The sequence below is a fragment of the Lepisma saccharinum genome, chromosome 5, assembly GCF_977018435.1.
Source record: "Lepisma saccharinum chromosome 5, izLepSacc3.1, whole genome shotgun sequence".
Lineage (NCBI taxonomy): Eukaryota > Metazoa > Arthropoda > Insecta > Zygentoma > Lepismatidae > Lepisma > Lepisma saccharinum.
The window spans coordinates 83,744,114-83,765,651 of NC_139233.1; the positions used below are offsets into that span (position 1 = coordinate 83,744,114).

Consider the following 21,538-nt stretch of genomic DNA (forward strand, 5'->3'; position numbering starts at 1 on the left):
GGTCTCTACTGATTAGGCATAAATAAAACAAGAATATTGTAGTAATTTATTGCATTAGCAACAGTGAGTTCTAACCTAATTTTCAGCATAATCACCACTGTTATTCTGGCATTTGTCGTAGCATGGCACTAAATTTTGTATGCTCATGGCATGTGTGTCTGACAGCAAAGACTGGAACTATCTCTACCGCAGTGTAGTTGTCAAATTCTTGTCCTGCCAGAAACCTCTTCAGTTAAACAAAGATATGAAAGTCGGTACATTCAAGGCCAGGGCTGTACAGGGAGTGGTGCAAGTACTCTGAAGTGATGCAAGAGGGCCCGCGTGTACTCAGCTGTATGGGCTTGTGCACATTCGATTGGCCTTCCGTGAATTATCTGCACCATCGTTTGACCATGCTATCACTCACGACGTCCGGTCTGCACACCTCACACAATTGCTGGTGGCTCTGTGCCAAATTCTGAGCGTGCAGAAATCAGATTACTTCACGTAGGGTACATCACAGTCAGTGGGAGACTGTAGAGAGCTGCAATCTTTAACCTAGAACTGTCTTAAAATGGCTGAATCGTGACTGTACCAGATTACAGCTACATGCCACTTCTTCCTGCCTGCATGTGTGTGTGAGTCTCTGGCCACTAGTGCTGCGTACAGTCACCATTGGATCTTTTTTCAAGATGCCCCTTTTATATGAACTTTCAGATGCTGTTATTAACAGAGTGCTCCTGTTTTAATGTTTAGTTAGCTAAATGAGTTACCTATACAATGTAATTCTATAAATTCTATAAATTGTGTTAAATTTCTAATATCTACATACCCTTTTCGTCAGCAATAATGGTACGTATAACTGCATGTTGTCAGTTTCACAATACTTCGCTTGGATATACTGTACTGAAGCAGAAATCCCATTGATAATGTAAGGAAATATGACACTTTCTTTTGTACAATTCAATTGTTTCACTTATGCAAGAGTTAAGTTGTTTGCTGTACAGTGAAGAGAGAAGTAGCTTTATGCATCAAAAAATGAGTCCGCATTCATGGTTCTTGCAAGCAGAGGGTTCCAAACCTCAGTGGAAATATCAACATATAATACTGAGAATGTATAAGGAGACTGATAAATTACAAATTCTATTTCTTATTCAATCACTCTTCACTCTAATCTCATTTAGTCGTAACTTAAAAATAATTTATTTTAAACTTACTGCGTATGATAAAATTCCGTAATCCTTCCCTAGCTTGTGAATTATAATACTTTTCCAAATTCACTATTTTGCAGTTTGAATTCAAATCATAGAGAATAGAGAAATTAAGTCATTTCCATAGAAGATAATATTGGTACTTAACAAATCCATACCTGGATCTGTATGAGTTCATTATTTCCATTTGCAAAAACATCGATTTAGTTTAGTTTATAATTGTCAGGGGAAAATGTAAATTTTGTCCTGGAAAACCTGGAAAAGTCAGGAAATTTCATTTCTTCTTGTTTGTAGCCACCCTGAAAGTCTTGTATCTTTCTTCTTACCACACCTTGCAAAAACTTGCCCAATAAAATATTGGGTTGACCTTTTCCTTCCTTTCTAGTTGATGGAACTTTCTGTTGTTCCCTTTTTTCTTTACGTACCTTTTTCACTGTGCTGACGTAACTGCCCCAAAACTCTGCCATGCACTTGACACTTTTGTTTATGTCGTGAAATGTGCCCTGTGCACTTGACACTTTCGTTTATGTCGTGAGATGCACCCATTCATTTCTCCTGGTCGAAATATCTCTTGGCACTGACCATAATTTCTTTTGCACCACTATGATATTACCATCTTGCCATTTTCATGCAACAAAAAAATCACCACAGAATCGCCATCACTCAATAATATGCATACGAACAAACACACGAACTAGTGAGAGACCGGCTGTCTGGATAGAATGCACATAAGAATTATTATGGATATGTGGGAGTTCAGGCAATAATGCATAGCAGGAATGTTAATACAGAAGTGTCAAAAGAAAGTTGCAGCATCTCTACAATGTTTTCCTTTGTGCAACACATAGTTTCGGCTCATTTCCCATGCCAATGCAGTTTGGATGCGGAGTTTAAAGGGCAAGCGGCGATGCTTGGCAACAAAACTCATTTGCTCTACGTGCATTCTTAGCAATGGCATGAATTGCACGGGAAACAGTTGCCAAGAAAAACAATTATCTCTGTTGTTGCCAAGAAAAACAATTATCTCTGTTGTTTTCAATTTGCACAGTGTGCAAGAATGATATATGGAAATTTGATTTTCATTCCACGGCCATCATTTTGATATGCATTTCATGTCCATTGGGCTGACCATTACTGAGATTGCAACATCATAATTAACATTAATTGGGCCTCCCCGATGGCGCAGTGGTTGCGTCGTCGCTTTGTAATCAAGGGGTCCCAGGTTCGATACCTGGTGGAGGCATGAGTGGTTCGGATCCCACTTTAAACTGTAGGTCCAATTCCGATTAGCCTTAATGTGCATAAAGTGGACTTAAAACACCAAATCAATCAATTAATCATTAATTGTGGCTGTTCCACAGATGATAGTACCATTATAGTACCATTATATTGGCTCAGATATTTCCATACAAACAAGCTTCAATAAAAAAAGTCATATTTTTACGACGGTTTTACACGAAACTACACACAATTGAATTCGACTTATGTAAAAATCACACAAAAAACTACACTTTTACGAATATTTTGTCTGAATAGAGAATAGACAGAGTTAAAATCACTTTGTCTTGCTTTTGTCTAAAAGCAGACACTTGCAGCTTTCCAATGAGGTAAATTTGACTTTTTTTCTCCCACAGAGTACAATTTTCCAAGCCACCAAACCGAGGCTCAATATTTTTGTCACAGATAGTAGTCCACCTTTAGTTCCTCTTTTTACTTTTTAGTCAAATATTCCATGAATTATAGAATGTGAAGCTAACTTCTGTGTGCTGATAATATTAGTACAATTACCTGAAAATTTTTAAGAAACAAAATTCTGCAAATTTCATTTTGATGAATCCATTTTTATCTCGGTCTTCAAAACTGTTACATTTTGTTACCATATCAATGTTCATGTTGGAAAATACATAAATGTTATACAAATTATTATGGGTAAAATTGGTTATTTGACATTGTACGTTAATGAAGCATGCACATTTGATGTTTCAAACAGAGTTTAAGTTTACAATGAAAACATAACAAAACATTGATTTGTGCTCTAATAGAGAACATTCACACGTGTAAGGTTCTGTTGTTTTTAGTTTTGCAGTATGCTGCTAGGTGCGTTGTTATTTGCTGTTTCTTGGTGCCAACTGCTGCAGTAAATTGATCCAGGTGTGGTGTGCGTGTCCACTGTCATTTTTTTATGTAAGATGTATAATGGCATGTACGTCTAGTATAGAACATCATAAAAACCTGGTTTCGCAGATAGGTGAATACTCATTTTTATATAGTAATTAGCTACTACATCTTTCATTCCCCGAAACATGAATTCAAGAATCTTAGTATAATCCTTTTTTAAATCTGAAAAACTGTTCCTCCTGGCAGAAAACATCAGTAGCAACTTTCTTGTGATCTTACTTTTTTGCATAACATTTTCTGCTAATTCATAAGTCAGAAGCTGGATTAATCCATGTGTTTGTATCTGTTCACCTTTCTCTTATCCTCTTGCTTTATGATTTTTCAGTGGCATATTCTTCTATGTTATCTGCTTTACCACTGGTTAGCCAACTATTTTCATACAAATAGAAATTGCCAGAAATTTGAAGTTGTGGGACTTCTGATTTTGTTTTACTTGCATGAAGACATAGAATATTGTATTTCAAGGAACTAGGCTGGAGAGAAAAGCAGTGAGAATACCATATCAGCATCACAAAAGTTCAGAAGCCGGGAAAGATCTCCCTGTTATTCTTTTCCCTCCCCTTTAGCATTTGTTGGACGAGCCATAATGTGGCAAGATAGAAGATCATAAACTGATATATTTGCTGGCATCTGAGCCAGCAACATGTACTGCAAGTAGGAAGTGTTGGGGAAGGTGTAGGAAATGGAAGCAGTTTTGTTTCATATGAAACTGAAAAAAAAAACACAGGGCTTTAATTGTTTTTCTTTTACAGAAGCAGTCCGAATTGAATGATAATTATAATAGAGGGCACACGAACACCTTTAAATGCATTTCCTAGGAATGAAAAAAAAAAAAACTGAATCCATGATATCATATATAGTTGTGCACAGAAGCAGCGAAAAATTAGCATCTGCAAGGTCATCACCAACAACAGTCCTCCTGCCATGAACACTGCACCTTTGGCACTAGAAATAGAACATGTCACATTTTTCCTCCTTGCCCAATTGGCATCTTCTGCTAGTTTGATTGGCATCTTAATGTCTGCTTTGTAAAAACAATCACTTGGAGCCTAGATTTCACTTCTTACACATCTGGTGCAGATGGCTGGTTGTTTGTTGTTTCTTTTCTTCTTTCAGGATAATATTAAAAAATTCTATTTGGGGGAGGGGTGGGGTAGATGCACCTGTCCTAACTTTCTATTGTGAATTTATAGCAGAAAGGTTACAATTAACCCTTTTTTGTAGATTACTACATCCTGTAACATTTACGGCTTGTGTTTGTAGATGTATTTCTAGTCTGAGTATGCAAAGTGGCAAATGTAAACTCCGTACCTTAAATTAAATATATATACTCTTCAATTGAATTGAATTGAATTGAAGTTGAATTTTTGGATACATTGGAATCGCACAGACCCTTTTATGTTGCTAATATATTTGTGTGTGGGGCAGGAAGGGGGGAGAGTAGTAATACGTAGGGTTGAAATAGAGAAAACATCTGCTTGTACCCTTGAATTTTTGGGAAGTTTGCCTTGAAAACCGGGAATTATACTTGAATTTTATCATGGTCCTAGAGTGGCCAGTCTGAAAGAAGAATCTTGAATTGCTTCATGTATTGGGCAGTAATTACTAGGGCTGAGCCAATACCACTTTGAAGCAGTATCCATATATACTCTTACTGATTCCCACAGATACAGATGCCTGAAAATTGTAACAATTAAAAGTTGTTAAAAATATGAGGGATGGTCAAATGAAAACCTTATTTTTTTTTTTTTATCTAGTAGATTTCTGCATGTAAAGTTGAACAAGTTTGTTACATTTTTCTGATTCACTTATATTTTCAAGTCTGAGTTAGTGCCTCAAGAAGAAAAATATTTGGAATATATGTGCAGTCACTTATTAACCACCACAAAGGTCTTTCCACCCATCTGCATGCAGACTGAGGCCATTGTCGAACTTCCTCCTCTAGTTGTAAATTTGCTGGCATGGTAAGCATGCATAGACACATTGAATTTTCATTTGCCGTAGAATGTCTTAAGTTTTAGGCTTCCAGAGGGCAAGAAACCAATGCTCTTCGCTGGTGCATGTTTATGCAGGAGGCGCCATCTTTAAAATGGAAAAAAAAATGGTGGTGTGAAGCTCAGTTCATCAGTGTTGCAGCCTTGAGGTCATGTAAATTTGAACTGTTTACAATCTGTCCTGTAATTCTTGTCCGACTTTAAGGTTTTCATATGACTCTCCCTCATATTTATTAATATTAGTGAGTGAGTTCTCCACTCCAATTATACCAGAGCTTTGTTCCAAAATATTGAAGAATTACAACACAATATTAAAATATGTACATTTAATGTTATCACAAAATGCAATTTTTCACACAGTTTTGTTAACAATTAATGGAAACATTGTTTTTTTTATATAATTTCCAGAATCATTAGACACAAATGTTGCACAACATTTTTTGCAAGCCCCACAAAGAATGAAATGCTGGAAATGTATCGGTAAATAAAGTCAACCAAGTACTCTCTGATATCAATACCACTGGTATCAACAGATACTGATACGTAGGGATTGATATCAGCTCAGCCCTTGTACTTACATTTAATAGTAAATTTTTAGTCGTTCACACCATTGATAATACGAGAAATATTTTTGTCTTCAGGTTCATTTTAATGGAACAGTTGGATAGAATGTCCAAGGTAAAGGAGGCCTGTTTAGTAGCAAAAGAAATAGAGAAATTCAAGATAAGATTACAAGCGAGCAGAGATGTAAAGGACAAGTCACCAAAGAAATATTGTTCAATAAAGTGTGAAAGAAATGTACACCTAACATCAAATACCTCCAACATAGTAGCAACCAGCACAATGAGTCAGTCAAATGATATTCATGTTAATTCTTGGACTAACCCTTCATGTGAGAAATATGTTTCTGAAGATCTCACAAAAGAAAGTGCACAGTTTGATAATGTTGAGTGGTTCAACCATGTAAATAATAGCTGTCCTGATGATATGTTGTGTTATGATGGTGTTGCTAAATCAAGCCAACCAGAAGTTTATGAACCAAATGAAGATTTTGCTTGTGGAGAACATTTTTACTTGAACCAACTTTTCATTCATAAACTTTTACACAAATACTTTTCTAAGTGGAAAATGTCAATTCATTGTGAACCTAGTATTAGTGAATCTTCTAGTGCTCCTAGTGAAAGTGACACTTTGTTGCAGGCTTGTTGGCAGAAGTGGAGAAAGTATGTTACGCGGAGGAAATTGAAGAGTGTAACATGTCAGCTCAAAGTAAAACTTATTTTGCTGGAGAAGAAGCATGAGAAAGCTATGACTTTTTACAACAGAAGATTGTTTAGAAACTCGTGGGAGACTTGGAGAAATTTTGTGCTAGAATGTCAGAGAAGGAAACAACTTCTGGAAGAAACAAGTTTAAGAAAGGATAAAATTGACTGCTTTCTGAAATTTCTAGAACAGCGGAAAAAGGAAATTGAAGATGTGAAGCAAAAACAAGACTCTTCTCAAGATAATGTTAAAGTAGTAAATTCGTCAGTAAAAGGAACACCAACAAAGAATTTGAATGGTGCAAGATATGAAAATAGATTTCAAATGCAAAAAGATATTATTGAGAAACAGAAAGAAAAATTGAAAGAACAGACTAAACTGATTGAGGAGCTTACGATGTCCAAATTGCAAACAGAAATGGAATTATCCACAAATGAAATGAGTTCTCTTTTAACTGATGTTTTGCCTCATTGCAGTTTTTCACTGAAGCAGAAGGTACGGCAGTTTAAAACAACCACTTCAAGACATGCAGTGAATGTCACAGAAAATAGTGAATCTAGTTTCACTTCAAAAGTAAACTTTCAATCAATGCCGCCACCAGCCTTTGTGCAGAGAATGGAGGAAAGAGCTGCTGAACGTGCAGCAAGAAGAAAATATATAATGGAGAAAAAAATAAAAGAGGAAGAGGAAAGGAAGATGAAACTGCAAAAAGAGGAAGAGGAGAAACAAAGAAAAGAAGAAGAAGATAAGAAGAAAAGAATTGCAGAAATAATGGAAAAGAGGAGGCAAGAACAAGAGATCCAGAGACTAAAAATGATAGAGCAAGAAAAATGGTGTGGTTTAATGAGAAATGCTGCAGATCATTACAAGAAGCATTTGCTTCGAAAGTTTGGAATTCGTCCATTTAAAAAATTACTTGATGTAAGAAAAGTCTGTATGAAGAAAGGAGAACAACATTTCAGTGCAACACTGATACGTAGGACTTTTATATTATGGAGGACTGCTGTTCAAATTATTCTACAGGAGAAGCTGAATATCGCTTTAAATTTCCACAACACACATTTGCTTCAGAAATATTTATTCCTGTGGATTCAGGTAATATATATTTGATTTCATTGATTCTGTAGATTGATTGATTTAGATTTTGAATTGACTTTCTAATCTCATGCACATTCATGTTCATTTTTTTATGGTTCAGATACCTTCACCATTTCTTTTATAAAAGATAACTCAGTATTCCTACACTTTTATGAACATTGTAATGCACGAAAGTTATTACGTAGAACTGTTAGCGAAAAATGCAGGCTCGACCAGGACTCGAACCCGGGTCTCTGGCATTCTGTACCATTGCTCTACCACTGAGCTACTACTGTGTTTCAAGGGCAATAGATCCCTTTGCAGTAGCACTGGCAGAGACGATTCTACACAGGTAAAACAGCGGAAGCAAAAAATTAGGCGAAGTCAGCTGGCTTGGTAGCTCAGTGGTACAGCAATGGCATGGAATGTCAAGAGACCCGGGTTCGAGTCCTGGTCGAGCCTGCATTTTTCGCTAACAGTTCTACATAGTACATATCCTGTGTGTGCCTAATTTAATTAACTAAAGTTATTGTATTCAATCTTCAAAGTTTCCACATACTAAATATTTTACAGCTTAGTAGCTATTACTGTGATGTTTGTTCAGATAATTTACTTGGTTAGAAAAAAGCTTTTTTGACCTACTTAAGAAACTTTTCATTTATTTATTAAAAATATATTTCAAGTGCATCCAGTACATATTTCAATTTAATTCTCCTGTTTATAACATTACTTTCAGTTGCATGAAGCACAGTTGTTCCTAAAGTTGTCGTTTTTTTAAACAATACATTTTTTTTTGTTTGTTTTATGTTTCCAAACCAAGGTCTCTTGACTGTTTTAAGTGCTAGCCACTTAAAACTAAAACATTGTCACAGCTTGTAAAGATAAGGCACTTATTGTTATAGACAGTGCCTTCATTTGGTTCTTGTGCCACTTGAACATGGCTCGTGTATAGGGTTACCAGATCGCTGTAGGGAAATGTAGGACAGGCTGTCCCAAAATGTAGGACATTAAGTCAAAATGTAGGACGCAACACATTCTCAATAAATAATACATATTTCTTAGAACACGTTAGGAAGTAGTTTAAAAATGACACTTTTCAGTTTTTAAAAATAATATTTCCCAACGAATGTTTAAATGCAAAATTTCAACTTGCAATCATACTAATCAATACTCCTCTTACTTGTAGGAGGAGGAGACAATTTTTATCAAAATTTCAGGTTTAGTCAAACTATATATTGATGTTAGAGTGGACAGTCAAACTCGTTGAAATTATAGGGACCAATACCAAACATTTTACACAGTTTATGAAAAATAATTACTGGAATTTAAAATGGTTTCATCTTGGGTAGTTTTTAGTTCAATAACAGGGTGTCTACCAAAATAATACATCCAGAAATCTTGACTTTTTCTGGACTTTTCTAGATCCTACTTAGGTAAAGTTGGAAATTAGTAATTAAGAAAATAAATATTTATGTAATGAAAATCCCTACCAAAGGGCCAGTTAAGATGAAAACTGAAGCTGAAGAGAATTAGATCTTCTATTTCGTATTAATGCATCCTGAACTGTGTTTGGCAGACAAGCGAGGCTTTGGCGTCTGAACTCACAGCCAGTATAATCTTATGTGGGGTTTGTGTCGGTTGTCCCTATATGTTTATTACTATCCATTCATCCATCTTATATTACCATCATTCATCCTAATCTTCGCGATTAGCCAATGGGACAGAAAAAAGTGAAGTAAAATAAACTAAATCAACCAATCAATAGCAAAAATTCTTGACCACAAGAATAATTTTTTGCCTTTTTATTGACTTTCTTGACCTACTTGTTGATTTATTTACTTTTTCTTGACTTCCATGACTTTCTTGACTGGCAGACACCCTGAATAACTTTGTTCTCTATACTCCTGCTTTACAATCAAATTATATTGAATATTGAATAAGAATAGGCAACACCTTGTTCCATCAGTATAAACCCTAATGCAAGAAATTCTGCTCAGAAAGTGGTCCCAAGACTTTGTTCATTAACTGCTTCCGTTTTCCCGTTTGTTTAATAGCAGGACAAACTTGATTATTTTTGTGCAATGACTGAATCAAAATAAATTTCTCTATTGAGTTTGGAAGCGGAGTCCATAGACTTGTAATTTGCATGACTTTTTTCTGTTACGTATTTTCCTAATTAATATTATGTGACGCTCAAAATGTAGGACATTTATGATATTTTTCAAATTCCTCCCGGACGCCGGACATAAGGCTAAACTGTAGGACATGTCCGGGAAAATCCGGACGTCTGGTAACCCTACTCGTGTAATGGCTGGAACCATGCTTCTTGCCAGGGAAATTTGATGTGCATAACCTCTCAACTCAAGCACATAGATAGATTTATTTGAATTATTTTAATCAAAATATTTCACAATTTCAAGTAAAGTAATCAAGCACTCTTGTTGCAGATGTTGGGAATGTTGTTCCTCATTCTACCACATATTTTTCACGTCTTTTGAGAAAGTTCCATTAAAAATCCTCACACTTCCGCATGAGTTTGTTTTCACATAAGAATCATACATAAAAATTATTTGTTCTGAAGTGTACTTATGTTGGTTGCAGCATTATAATAACACTTATCAACACTCAGCACATATCACCCGGGCAGTCTACACAGAAGTATGAAAGCAAATACTGATACTGACATTCACAGCAGACAGAGATATGTTGATAGAGTTAGCTCTATTGTGGTGTTCTGCACTGTGATTTTACTGAAGAGAAACTTGAAACTCCCAGCTTGGAAAGTTGCCACCAAATGTGCTGTGCCAGCCACTACATAGCCTGCGTTCAAGTGGCAGAATATTTAAATGAAAGCACTGCATTACAATTTTTTGCATGAATTTTTTATCTATGTCCTGAAGTTTGACATTTGTCTGTTAACAAGAAAAATATTTTAAAAATACTTACAAGTGACTCTACTTCCAAAATACGACACTCCCATCTCAAAGGCTTTCCAAGGAGTTTAAAACATTAAACAAAAGTGGTTATCTGTGGTCTTTTACAACTGAGCATGCTTCAACTTGTTGCCATCATACTTTTAAAACTTTTTAAATATTTTATCATTTAACCAATTGTGAGTTTTTTTAATGTTTTTAACTACTTGGAAAGCCTGAAGAAGGCCTTGGAAACAGGGCTGAAATAAGACTTGAAGTAAGAATGAAATGAAATTTTGTATTTTCTAAGAAGAACCACTTTTGAGTACTTTTTAATATTGTTCTTATTGTGAAACAATGATTATTATGTGAACATTGAAGAAAGTAATTATTGAAGCTTACCTGGCAGCAAATGATGAAGAGATTTTCTCAGGATATCAACTATGTGATTTCTGGATAGACTTCCGAGCTTTCGAGAGCTAATATCACTCTCATCTTCAGGGATTCAAGAGTGATGTTAGCTCTCGAAAGCTCAGAAGCCTCTGGAAATCACATGGTTAATATACAGAAAAAACCTCTTCATCATTGAAGAACGTGTTTATTAGTATGTCTCATCATACTTCATATGACAATGCGTTATCAGTGGCATATACGTACAATGGGTTACCCAAAAATAACAAGAATTGCAATGTAGCTTGTGCATGTATTGTAGTTATGAATTGTGACCCTAGGTGTTGTTAGCTTATGGTTTGCGTAGTGGCATCATTCTGTGTGGTGTGGTTCAGTTCATCCATGGTGCTTCTTTGTGTGTGTTCTGATTCACAAATTCCAGCAATTATTGGCATGGGTATCACAAGGAACAAAGAGAGTGCATGAAATTTTGTTTCTTATTTGGGAAAACTGGAGTTGAGATCATTGCTATGGTTCATTTTGATGCTACTAGGGGTTTTCCAATTTAACCCTCCGTCGTCTGCATCCTCATAGCAGCACAAATGTCCCGTGCATGGCACTCAGTGCCACCTCATCAAAACCAACATTAATTACATGAATTATTGTTGCAAATCGAGGAAATGAGGTGAAATATACATGAACGCAAACATGTCCATTTCGGACATTTTTATTTGCTAATTGAAGAAAAGTAAACAAAAATGACAGTCTCTCATACAATTACAAGCTTAGACTCTTGAAGCGAATGCACCAAAATATTATTCTAAAAGCAATTAAAACTTTTCCATATAATGAAGGCACTAAAAAGAGAACTCACCATTGACAAAAATATCAAAGTATTTTCCAAAAATTGCCAACGTATTTTTCAAAACAAATTGAAATCATACAACTTACATGGCCTTAGAAAGGAACTATTTGTTCCAAAATTCTTTGTCAAAATGTCTCCGACTCCCAGAAAAAAACAATCTAATGTAGAAAACACACCTTGAAGAAACTTACAAAGTATGTTTAAAATGTTCAAATCTCAATTTGTTTCTCGTACTCTTACGAGGTATATGTAAGGAAATTTATACTGACTCAAATATAAGGAACAGAATGTTGTCTCTTTTCAATATCGTTATTTTGATAACTCCGAAATTTTGTGTGGGCATGCAACGGTTTCTGCATACAAATAATTTGCATTCCGAACAGATTCTTCTTATTTCCGCCAAATTCATGGCTTGCGTGCTGTGATTTAAGGTAGGGTACTGAGTGCCGCCAAAGTGAGACCGGTCACTTGAGGGGCATGTAATCAACTGAAAGAATGACAGATAAGAGGCGCCAACACCTCTATGTTTTCGGGGAAATAATGAAGATAAGTTACCTGGTGCTTTCAAAATTTTAAAAAAAGGTTACGGAGGGTTAAAAAGTAACATTTCAATTGAAGACCTGCCACAACCTAACCATCCTTTGATGAACAGAAATTATGAAAGCATCCAAAAAGTTTGACAGACCATTAATGAAGATTTTCTTAAGACAAATATGTCATTGAGTACCTGCCAGCAAATTTTAACAGAATTGCGGAGAAGCAAAGATTGTTTGCAATCCAATCCAATTGAGAAAATTCATATATCAACCATATGAAGTATATTTTCCCAGTTTCGTTACCTGTCATCTTGAATACAACTCAAACGCATTACCAGGCCAGTCCTCCAAGGTTTCTAGCTGCTGTGACAATTTCGGCTCAAAAGCTCCTCCTAAACCATGCATTACATTTTAAATGATTAATTGCTACATTGCTCTATGAGGTCTGCTCAGACACTTGTATGAAATTTGTTTCCCAATTTCCAAAATGTAGTATACGCAGTTTTGAAAATGTCAGAATTCCAACATGTAGATCCTTGCAGAATAGCAACATAAGGTATGGAAATGTACAAATTTCTAACTGTTTTGTGTACAATTTTCGTTCACAGCTTCCTTTCTGCTCCACCTAGGATAGAAATGTCATCAGTCACTGTTCCTTTTAACCTTTAGCGGACCACCACCACCAATAATAAAACAACAACAACAAATAACCACCATTTTTTCATTCACTTTGGTCTATTGTGTCACAGGGTCATACCGAATGCCAATTTTGGTGTAAGATTTTTGATTTTCTTCATCTTCTTCCTTTAACTTTCATTATTCTAATATATAATGTATAAATTTTACCTTCGCTAAAAGCCCTGTCATTAAGATAGAGAACAAAATTGATTCCATCTCTCTACGGCAATTAGTTCTTGAGCTACGATTTTTTTATTACTTCACGGCAAGTTTGAAAAGCACGTGCCTGGAAAGTTCTTGTCCATAGAGGCTAACATGGAGAGGCTTCTATTCGCTAATGGTTAAACTACAGGTTTAGTCTCAGTGAGCCTATCTTAGCATAAAATAGACAAACCAAACTTTGACTTCATCAAGGGAAGAAGCAAGTCGACAAACAATTAATGGTCTCTGTCTTTTTTAAATATAGTATCCTTTATTGTAGGATATGCTCTTCATTAGAAGCAACATCATAATCATTTCCACTGTGATTTCTGTGAAATATGCCAAGGATGCTGCCCCCCGATTTGTTGTTTTTTTGTACTCCTTCACTTGAATGTTTTTCAGTATTGAACTTCTCAGCAACTGTAGCACATAACCATCTGCAAGAACCGAGAAGAAAATATATGATAATTATTTATTCATCAGAGGACATACCAGATAACACGTATTCACAATTTATAAACTAGCAGGCTTGAAACTAAGTGTTCTTTCCAACATGAAAATATTTAACTATTGCTTCTAAATAAACTATTCTAATACACTATCATTGCATTCAGCAATCAACCTTGGTGTATCGCACAAAAATCTGTACACACTGTGAGCTCAAAGAAAAACCTAACCTGCATGATTGTGCAGCTGATATTTATGAGGGTTGCTCCGACAGCAATGCATCCATTTTTATTTTTTTCGGACAAACCACAGCAGATACAAAAGATAACAATACACCATTGAGTAAAGCACAGTTTCAGCTGCAATGCACTATTTTTCTATGTAATCACCACCTTTGTTTACACATTTTTGCCAGCGATGTATACCACGCTCGTAAAAATCAGCACCAACCAATTTAGTCCACTGTTTCACAGCTGTGATGACTGCATCATCTGTTGGGAAATGTTGCACACGCAATGCATCTTTTATTTGCCTGAAAATATGGAAATCTGATGGAGCCAAATCAGGACTGTATGGTGGATGTGGAAGGATAGTCCAGCCAAATTTGGCAATGTGTTTCTTGATCTTCAAACTGATGTGTGGCTTGGCATTGCGGCAAAAAGGTTTCCCTCTTCTCTGGTCTGACTGGGAATTCGAGCCTTTAACTTTGTTAGCATTGAACCCAACATTCAGCTCTAAGCACAGTTCCCTGGTCATTATTCACCAATTTGAATGCATAAGCTCATCAAGACGCATCTCATTTTCTGGTGTGCCAGCTGTGCATGGCCGTCCAGAACTTGGTCTGCCTTTCACTTCATTTTTCCCACTGCTGAAACATGCCACCCACCGCCTCACTGTGCTAATATGTACTGTGTGGCCTCCATAAAACTGCAGCAGGAGTTGATGGATTTCAATTGATCCAACCTTTTCCGTGTGAAGGTATTTAATCACACGCCGTTGCTTCAAACAGGCATCCAAGTCAGACCTCACATCTGTGGGCTGTCTTTCTGTCACCATCTGTCGCACAGCAAAGATGTACCAGGTATATTTTCAGAATGATTCAGCCTCCACTACTGTATCACCAACAACCACCTACACTGTCACCTGCAATGCGAACAAAAATTGGAGGAATTACTTTCGGAGCAACCCTTGTACATCACAGCTCGTTATTTACAGAAAGACATCAAGGGTAACTGGCAATCACATCTAATTTCTGATACTTTCAGTACAAAGAATCTCACATTCTGGCTTAAAAACAATGACAACAAGGAACAAAAACCAAGAATTTAGCTTTGGAATGTACAGTGACAACCAACTGAATTAAATGTGTACCCCTGCAGGATCATGATTCCCCGGTGGGAAATGGGTAGAGGAAACAAACTGGAACTCAACAAAAATAATCTACCTCCTTGTGGTGAGTTGTGGGTTATTTCGCCTGAAGAGCTGAACATATTTAGGGACTTTGTGCTCCTGGCATGCTTGTTTTGAAGATGTAACCAAAGATCGACCAATAAAATAAGTTGCAAGTACTAATTTTAATGGGGTTGTGCACTTTGTCTATCTGCCTTCATAAGGAGTTGTCCGAAAAATACCAACATTTTTGTGAAAAATTTCTTCCACCGATATATTTTTTTTCTGCACTAGACACTATAGGATTGCAAAAAGAAAGTAAGTTTTTTTCTTCTTAAACACCTCCTAATGTTTAACCTTTGATATCTCGGAACCAAGTAAAGTTACATTTCATTTGGTGCAGTGAAAGATATATATAATGTATCAACATAATTTTCACAATTGATCTGGCCATTGGTCTGTTATTGCTTAACAGTTGAACCGTCCTATTCCTATAGATTGCTTAGAAACTACTAGACACATTGACATAATTTTATGAATGGATAGAATACAAGGTGCTAGTAAAGGAAGTTTATTGTCTCATTTGAGCTGTTCATATGTCAGGGGGAGTCAAAAAACTGACAACTTATCCATAACCAATAAAAGTAGACATATATTGTGTTGTTAAATGCCTACAAGATAAAACATTAGTTATATCAGTTTGGGTATTTTGGAAACCAAAAATGCTACAAAGATAAAATTTTGCATAGTTATTCTGATTCAAATTATCCATATTAGCAGTTCATTAACAATTTATAACCAATAAATTTGGTAATATGCCAATGTACTGATTTGTTCCCATGGAGTATATTGTGATTGCAGCTTGAAATGGTTCACTTTTGCTCTTTTACCTGACAATTCCCAAACAGATAGCACAGTCGAAGCAAAAAATCAGACGAAAACACATCTGTTTCAGTAGCTCAGTTGGTAAAGCAATGATATTGTATGCCAGAGAACCACCCGTCCTTGTTGAACATGCATTTTTCACTGAAATTTCTACGTAGTACACATCCTGTATGAACATGAGATGTATATTTTTAGTAATTCTTGAAACTTTCCTGGAAGCGAATAATAAATAGGTTTTCTTGGGATATCAGTCAGGGTGATTTCCGGATATGCTTCCGAGAGCTGATATCACTCTCATCTTCAGGGATTGAAGTGCAGAGATGTACCAGAGGTAACTTTTTTTGTATTGTATGGGAGGAGTACATAAGAATTAACCTCTGACACATCTCTGCACTTCAATCTCTGAAGATGAGCTGCCCCCCGTGGCAGAGTGGTTAACACATCGTGCTATGATGCCAGGGGTCCCGGTTCGAATCCTGGCCTGGGCATGGATGTTTGTGAGTGCCCATTCATCAATTTCATCATATCATCACTCATCCCCATCTTCGCAAATTAGTCAAAACTGGAACAAGAGGCGAAGTAAAATAAAGAGATAATTTAATTCCTGAAGGTGAGAGTGATGTCAGCTCCCGAAAGCTCGGAAGCCTATCCGAAAATCACCTGGCTGATATCCCGAGAAAACGTTTTCATTATGTATATTTTTTGTTTGAAAAAATACTGATAATGCAAATACATTTTATTCCACAGTTTTACATTAGTAATAAAAAGCAATATCAAGTGGCAGAAGATTGGCATGACTTGAGATTACAAGAACGTGTATTTGTAGCTTGGTGTCAATTCTCCTGGTGTGCTCAGCGTGAATCAGCTGTCCAACTAGGGAAAGCTGAAAATCATTACAATAGGTAAGTTGAATTACTGCATTTGTTACAACTTTCCTTCCTCATACCTCATGTCTTCTAATGCTAGAGTTATTATAGATACAATACATAAGGTAAAGGAATGTTTAGATTAAATGCAAGTATACAGGAATAAGTGGTACATGTCAAATATGCGTATCCTTAATTGTATTCACAGTAATTTGCTTTTGTCCAGTATACTCTATTTTTGGATTATACTGGTTACAGAGCTGTATGGGGTTGTGCACATTCGATTGGCCTTCCGTGAATTGTCTGCACCATCGTCTGACCATACTATCACTCACGACGTCCGGTCTGCACACCTCACACGATTGCTGGTGGCTCTGTGCCAAATTCTGAGCGTGCAATGTAGGCTACATCGCAGTCGGTGGGAGACTGTATGAGAGCTGCAATCTTTAACCTAGAATTGTCCTAAAACGGCTGCATTGCAACTGTTCCAGATTACAGCTACATGCCACTTCTTCCTGCCTGCATGTGTGTGTGTCTATCTCTGACCACTAGTACTGCGTATAGGCACCATTGGAGCTTTTTTCAGGATGCCCCTCATATATGAACTTTCAGAAGCTTTTATTATTAGTGTGTTCCTGTTTTAATGTGTGGTTAGCTAAATCAGGTACCTATACAATGCAAATCTATAAATTCCTTGCATTAAATTTCTAATAGCTACATACCCTTTTCGTCAGCATTAATGGTATAACTGCATATTGTCAGTTTCACAGTACTTCACTTGGATATACTGTACTGAAGCAGAAATCCCATTGATAATGTAAGGAAATAGGACAATTTCTTTTGTTCGATTCAATTGTTACACTTATATGCAAGAGTTAAGTTGTTTGCTTTACAGAGAAGAGAGAAGTAGCTTTATGCATTGAAAAATGAGACCGCACTCATGGTTCTAGCAAGCAGATGGTTCCAAACCTCAGTGGAAATATCAACATACAATACCGAGAATGTATAAGGAGACTGATAAATTACAAATTGTATTTCTTAATCATTCACTCTTATCTCATTTAGTCGTAACTTTAAAAACAATCAAGTATTTTATTTTAAATTTACTGCGTATGACAAAATTCCATAATCCTTCCCTAGCTTGTGAATTGTAATAAATTTCCAAATTCACTATTTTGCAGTTTGAATTAAAATCATAGAGAATAGAGAAATTAAGTCAATTTCATAGAAGATAATATTGGTACTTAACAAAACCATACGTGGATCTGTATGAGTTTATTATTTCCATTTGCAAAAACATCGATTTAGTTTTGTTTGTAATTGTCAGGGAAAAATGTAAATTTTGTCCTGGAAAACCTGGAAAAGTCAGGGAATTTCATTTCTGCTTGTTTGTAGCCACCCTGATTATATACTCGTTATATTTTAATATATTTAATATGTAAGGTTGAAATAGAGAAAATATCTTCTTGTACCATTGATTTTTTTTTTTAATTTGAAAACAAGGAATTATACTTGAATTTTATGATGGTCCTAGAGTGGCCACCTGGATAAAGACTGAACATTATGATGGTACAACTTTTTCTAAGAATTCAGAAACTAAACAATGATAATGAAAGAAAATATAAGAAATTGCCGTGAAAATAGGTACAAGAGCAGATAAGTAATATTAAAAGAAAAGCAATAAAGTAAAATATAGGGAACAACAACATGAATGAAGATGATAATGTGAAGGAAACAAACAGTCCAAAATACACAATTATGCCCTTTAGGTATATTCACATGAAAAGAATTAAAATGTTGCAACCACAAGCTCCTAACAACAATGATACCACCAGCCAATATTGAAAGACACTGAACATAAGGTAAAATACGAGAGGCTCACTGAAAAAGAGTAAACAGAATAAATTGTTCATGCTTCACTGTTCACATGACCAAACAGGCCATGGCCAAGCCTGCATTTTTCGCTGTAAATTTATACGTAGTACATCTCCTGTGTGTGCCTAATTTTCAATAATCCGCAATATTTATGTATTATACCTTGTTGGAATCATTGTAATGTCCTTTTTTCCTTCTTTATAAATACATTTTTTCATTGTAGTATGTGTTCAGGAATTAAGAAAATGTACCAAAAAATGCATTTTTGAATGTAATTTTGTACGTGTTAGTGTACTGTTACAGACATTACTATACACTTGTTTTTCAGGTTAATTATGGCCAGCTGTTTTTGTGTTTGGAGGAAGTTACCATCTGTCATGCAAGGTGAAAGAGAAAAGGAAAGAAGGAAAGAAATTTGGAGGCATAAAGTTCAGGAGGTGTTACCAGACTTCAGACCTGCAGTGTCGACAGAGTGAAAGCAATGGATAGTTATGTAATGAAATTACACACACACACATATATATACACACAGGGTGTTTCGTAAGCTTCTTCAGGGTTAACAAGGTGTATTTCACATAGGCTAGTGGATTTAACATGATAAAAAGACTAGTGCAGAACAAAAGATGCACTCCAGTGGTTTCTTGCGTGTATGATTTGTTCCATTTTAGTTCACAACCAGGCCACTGAGTCACGTTAGTGCACTTCTGAAAATGTCTGCTACAAGTGTACAATCGATTCTTTCTGGTGGAAAACACCATAATAGGATTAATGTTTGTGGACATGTTGCGAATGTCATTTATGCTTCAGTTGCAAGACAACTTACATTTCATTTTTGATTGAGACAACTTTTCCTCCCATTTCAGAAAGAAGCTGGTTTGTTCTTGAACATAGTTCTGTCAAAGTGTAGAGTCAGTACTGTATCATCCATGGTGAATAAGAAGGTGTGCTCACTTCATTATGTTCAGTAACTTGCATGTAATGCATCTTTTAAACTCTGAAGAACATTAGGAAAAACCCTTTCGGACTGTCTATCTCTGTGTATGTATGTGTGTGTGTGTGTGAGAGAGAGAGAGAGAGAGAGAGAAAAAGAGGAGGAGTGAGTGGGTCTGTGTGTGTGAGAGAGAAGATACTGGCAAAATGCATTAAGGGGCTGTTATTGGTTGATATCCAATTGATATGTTCCATGAACTAGTAAGATACCGTACATTTTCATAATTTTGTAATGAATTGTATTGATAATTAATATTTCAATAAATGCTCATATTTTCACACGTGGTGGTACGGTCATAGTGAATACAATGTGTTTCGAAATGAAAGAAAAATGCAAATAAAATTGAATGTTGAATTAAAAATAAATGAAATGTAGGCTAATAGGTGAAATTAAAATCTACAAACAGGTTACATCACTCATGAAAATTAAGAATGTAGAGCAGGTAAGGCTTCAGTTTCTAATAATTTCAGATGAGATAAGATAAATTGCAGAGAGACTGATAAGCATACACCGTATTGTTGATGTTCGTATAAATGGATGCAGTTATAAACTGATTTGCTACAGAAAAAACAAAATACTTGAGTATTGACAGAAAAGGTTAATTTGATTATCCATTGTTAATGCTTTTCTCAAAGTTCTGCAAGTTTATTAATTGGAAATTTCATTCATCAGATGGAAATAAACAGAATTATGGTGGAAATATTCAGAACCCTGGGGGCCATGCCCCCAGTCCAACACCATTTTCAGCATCCACCTTCCATTGGAATGATCCCATTAAAATGAAAAATTCTTGTCCTGCCACAGGTGACATAAGTATGACAAAACCAGTGCACTGAAGCTGCGAATAAACTCTGCATACACACGCACTGAAAAGAGATGATGACTTTGGGAAGCCAATGAAGGAACCAACACAAAGCAACATCCATGACTTAACATGGATTTAACCTTGGGATGGACCGATATCAAATCTTGGCTGGTACCATTAAAATTCCAAATGGACCTGAATGATTCTTTGAACTCCTTAAAAAAATATTTGTTACTAGATTACCACAATGCAAAGAAACTAGGGCATATAGATTTTAAGTTTATATCGATAAAATCTATAACAAAATGGCAGAATATGGCATTAAATTGTAATATATTTAGGCCTAGAGATACATTTGATTGGTAAAATTATCAGCAATTTTACTGGTATACTGATTATACCACATTCAGCCAACGCAGTACCAATTAATTGATTGATGGATTGATTTAGTTTATTTTACTTCGCGTTTTGTGCCTCTTGGCTAATTTGCAAAGATGGGGATGAGTGATGAAATTGATGAATGGACATTCACAAACAACCAAGCCCGAGCGGGATTCGAACCCAGAGTACCAATTAACTCGTTAAGTGTGGATGGTGTTTGTATACAGTATCTGCAGTGTGCTGATGCAATGCGGAAGGCATATACCAGGTGTGCCGGTTAATAATTCTTAATTTCGTCGCTGGATGGCACTGAAAGCAAGAGTTGGTGCACAGTCTCAACTGTTACGTCAGTGTCTTGCCAGGACAGTACCTGTCAAAACGCCGTGGATGTGCAACCGAGTGCGAGTGATCATGATATTGGGTTTGTGTGGGAAACATGTTGACCTTCAAACCAAATAAGGAGCATGTGCGGCAGGCACATCCTGCTTTTTGTGTTCAATCAAAAGAAAAATGCGAGTGAAAGCCATCATATCCGTGTGGAAACGTAAGGTGACAATGTCCTAATGCAAGACGCGTTTGTTTTGACGATTCAAAAGTGGTGATTTTGACTTGAAA

The 21,538-nt window shown here is 36.0% G+C and overlaps 1 protein-coding gene across 4 annotated transcripts in view; it reads left to right on the forward strand.

Moving 5' to 3' along the window:
• LOC145987916 (uncharacterized) overlaps nucleotides 1-20,004 on the forward strand; it is a 44,126-nt gene extending 24,122 nt beyond the window's left edge. For 3 of the 4 annotated variants that reach the window (XM_083122732.1, XM_083122733.1, XM_083122731.1), the window contains exons 4-6: nucleotides 6,004-7,720; nucleotides 16,753-16,907; nucleotides 19,075-20,004. In XM_083122732.1, coding sequence (XP_082978858.1) covers nucleotides 6,004-7,720; nucleotides 16,753-16,907; nucleotides 19,075-19,222 — 2,020 coding nt within the window. In that variant the 3' untranslated portion in view covers nucleotides 19,223-20,004. Of the gene's footprint in view, nucleotides 1-6,003; nucleotides 7,721-14,996; nucleotides 15,185-16,752; nucleotides 16,908-19,074 lie in introns of those variants that run through there. The other variant, XR_014441697.1, reaches the window with a different exon arrangement.
• Nucleotides 20,005-21,538: the final 1,534 nt, after the last annotated feature.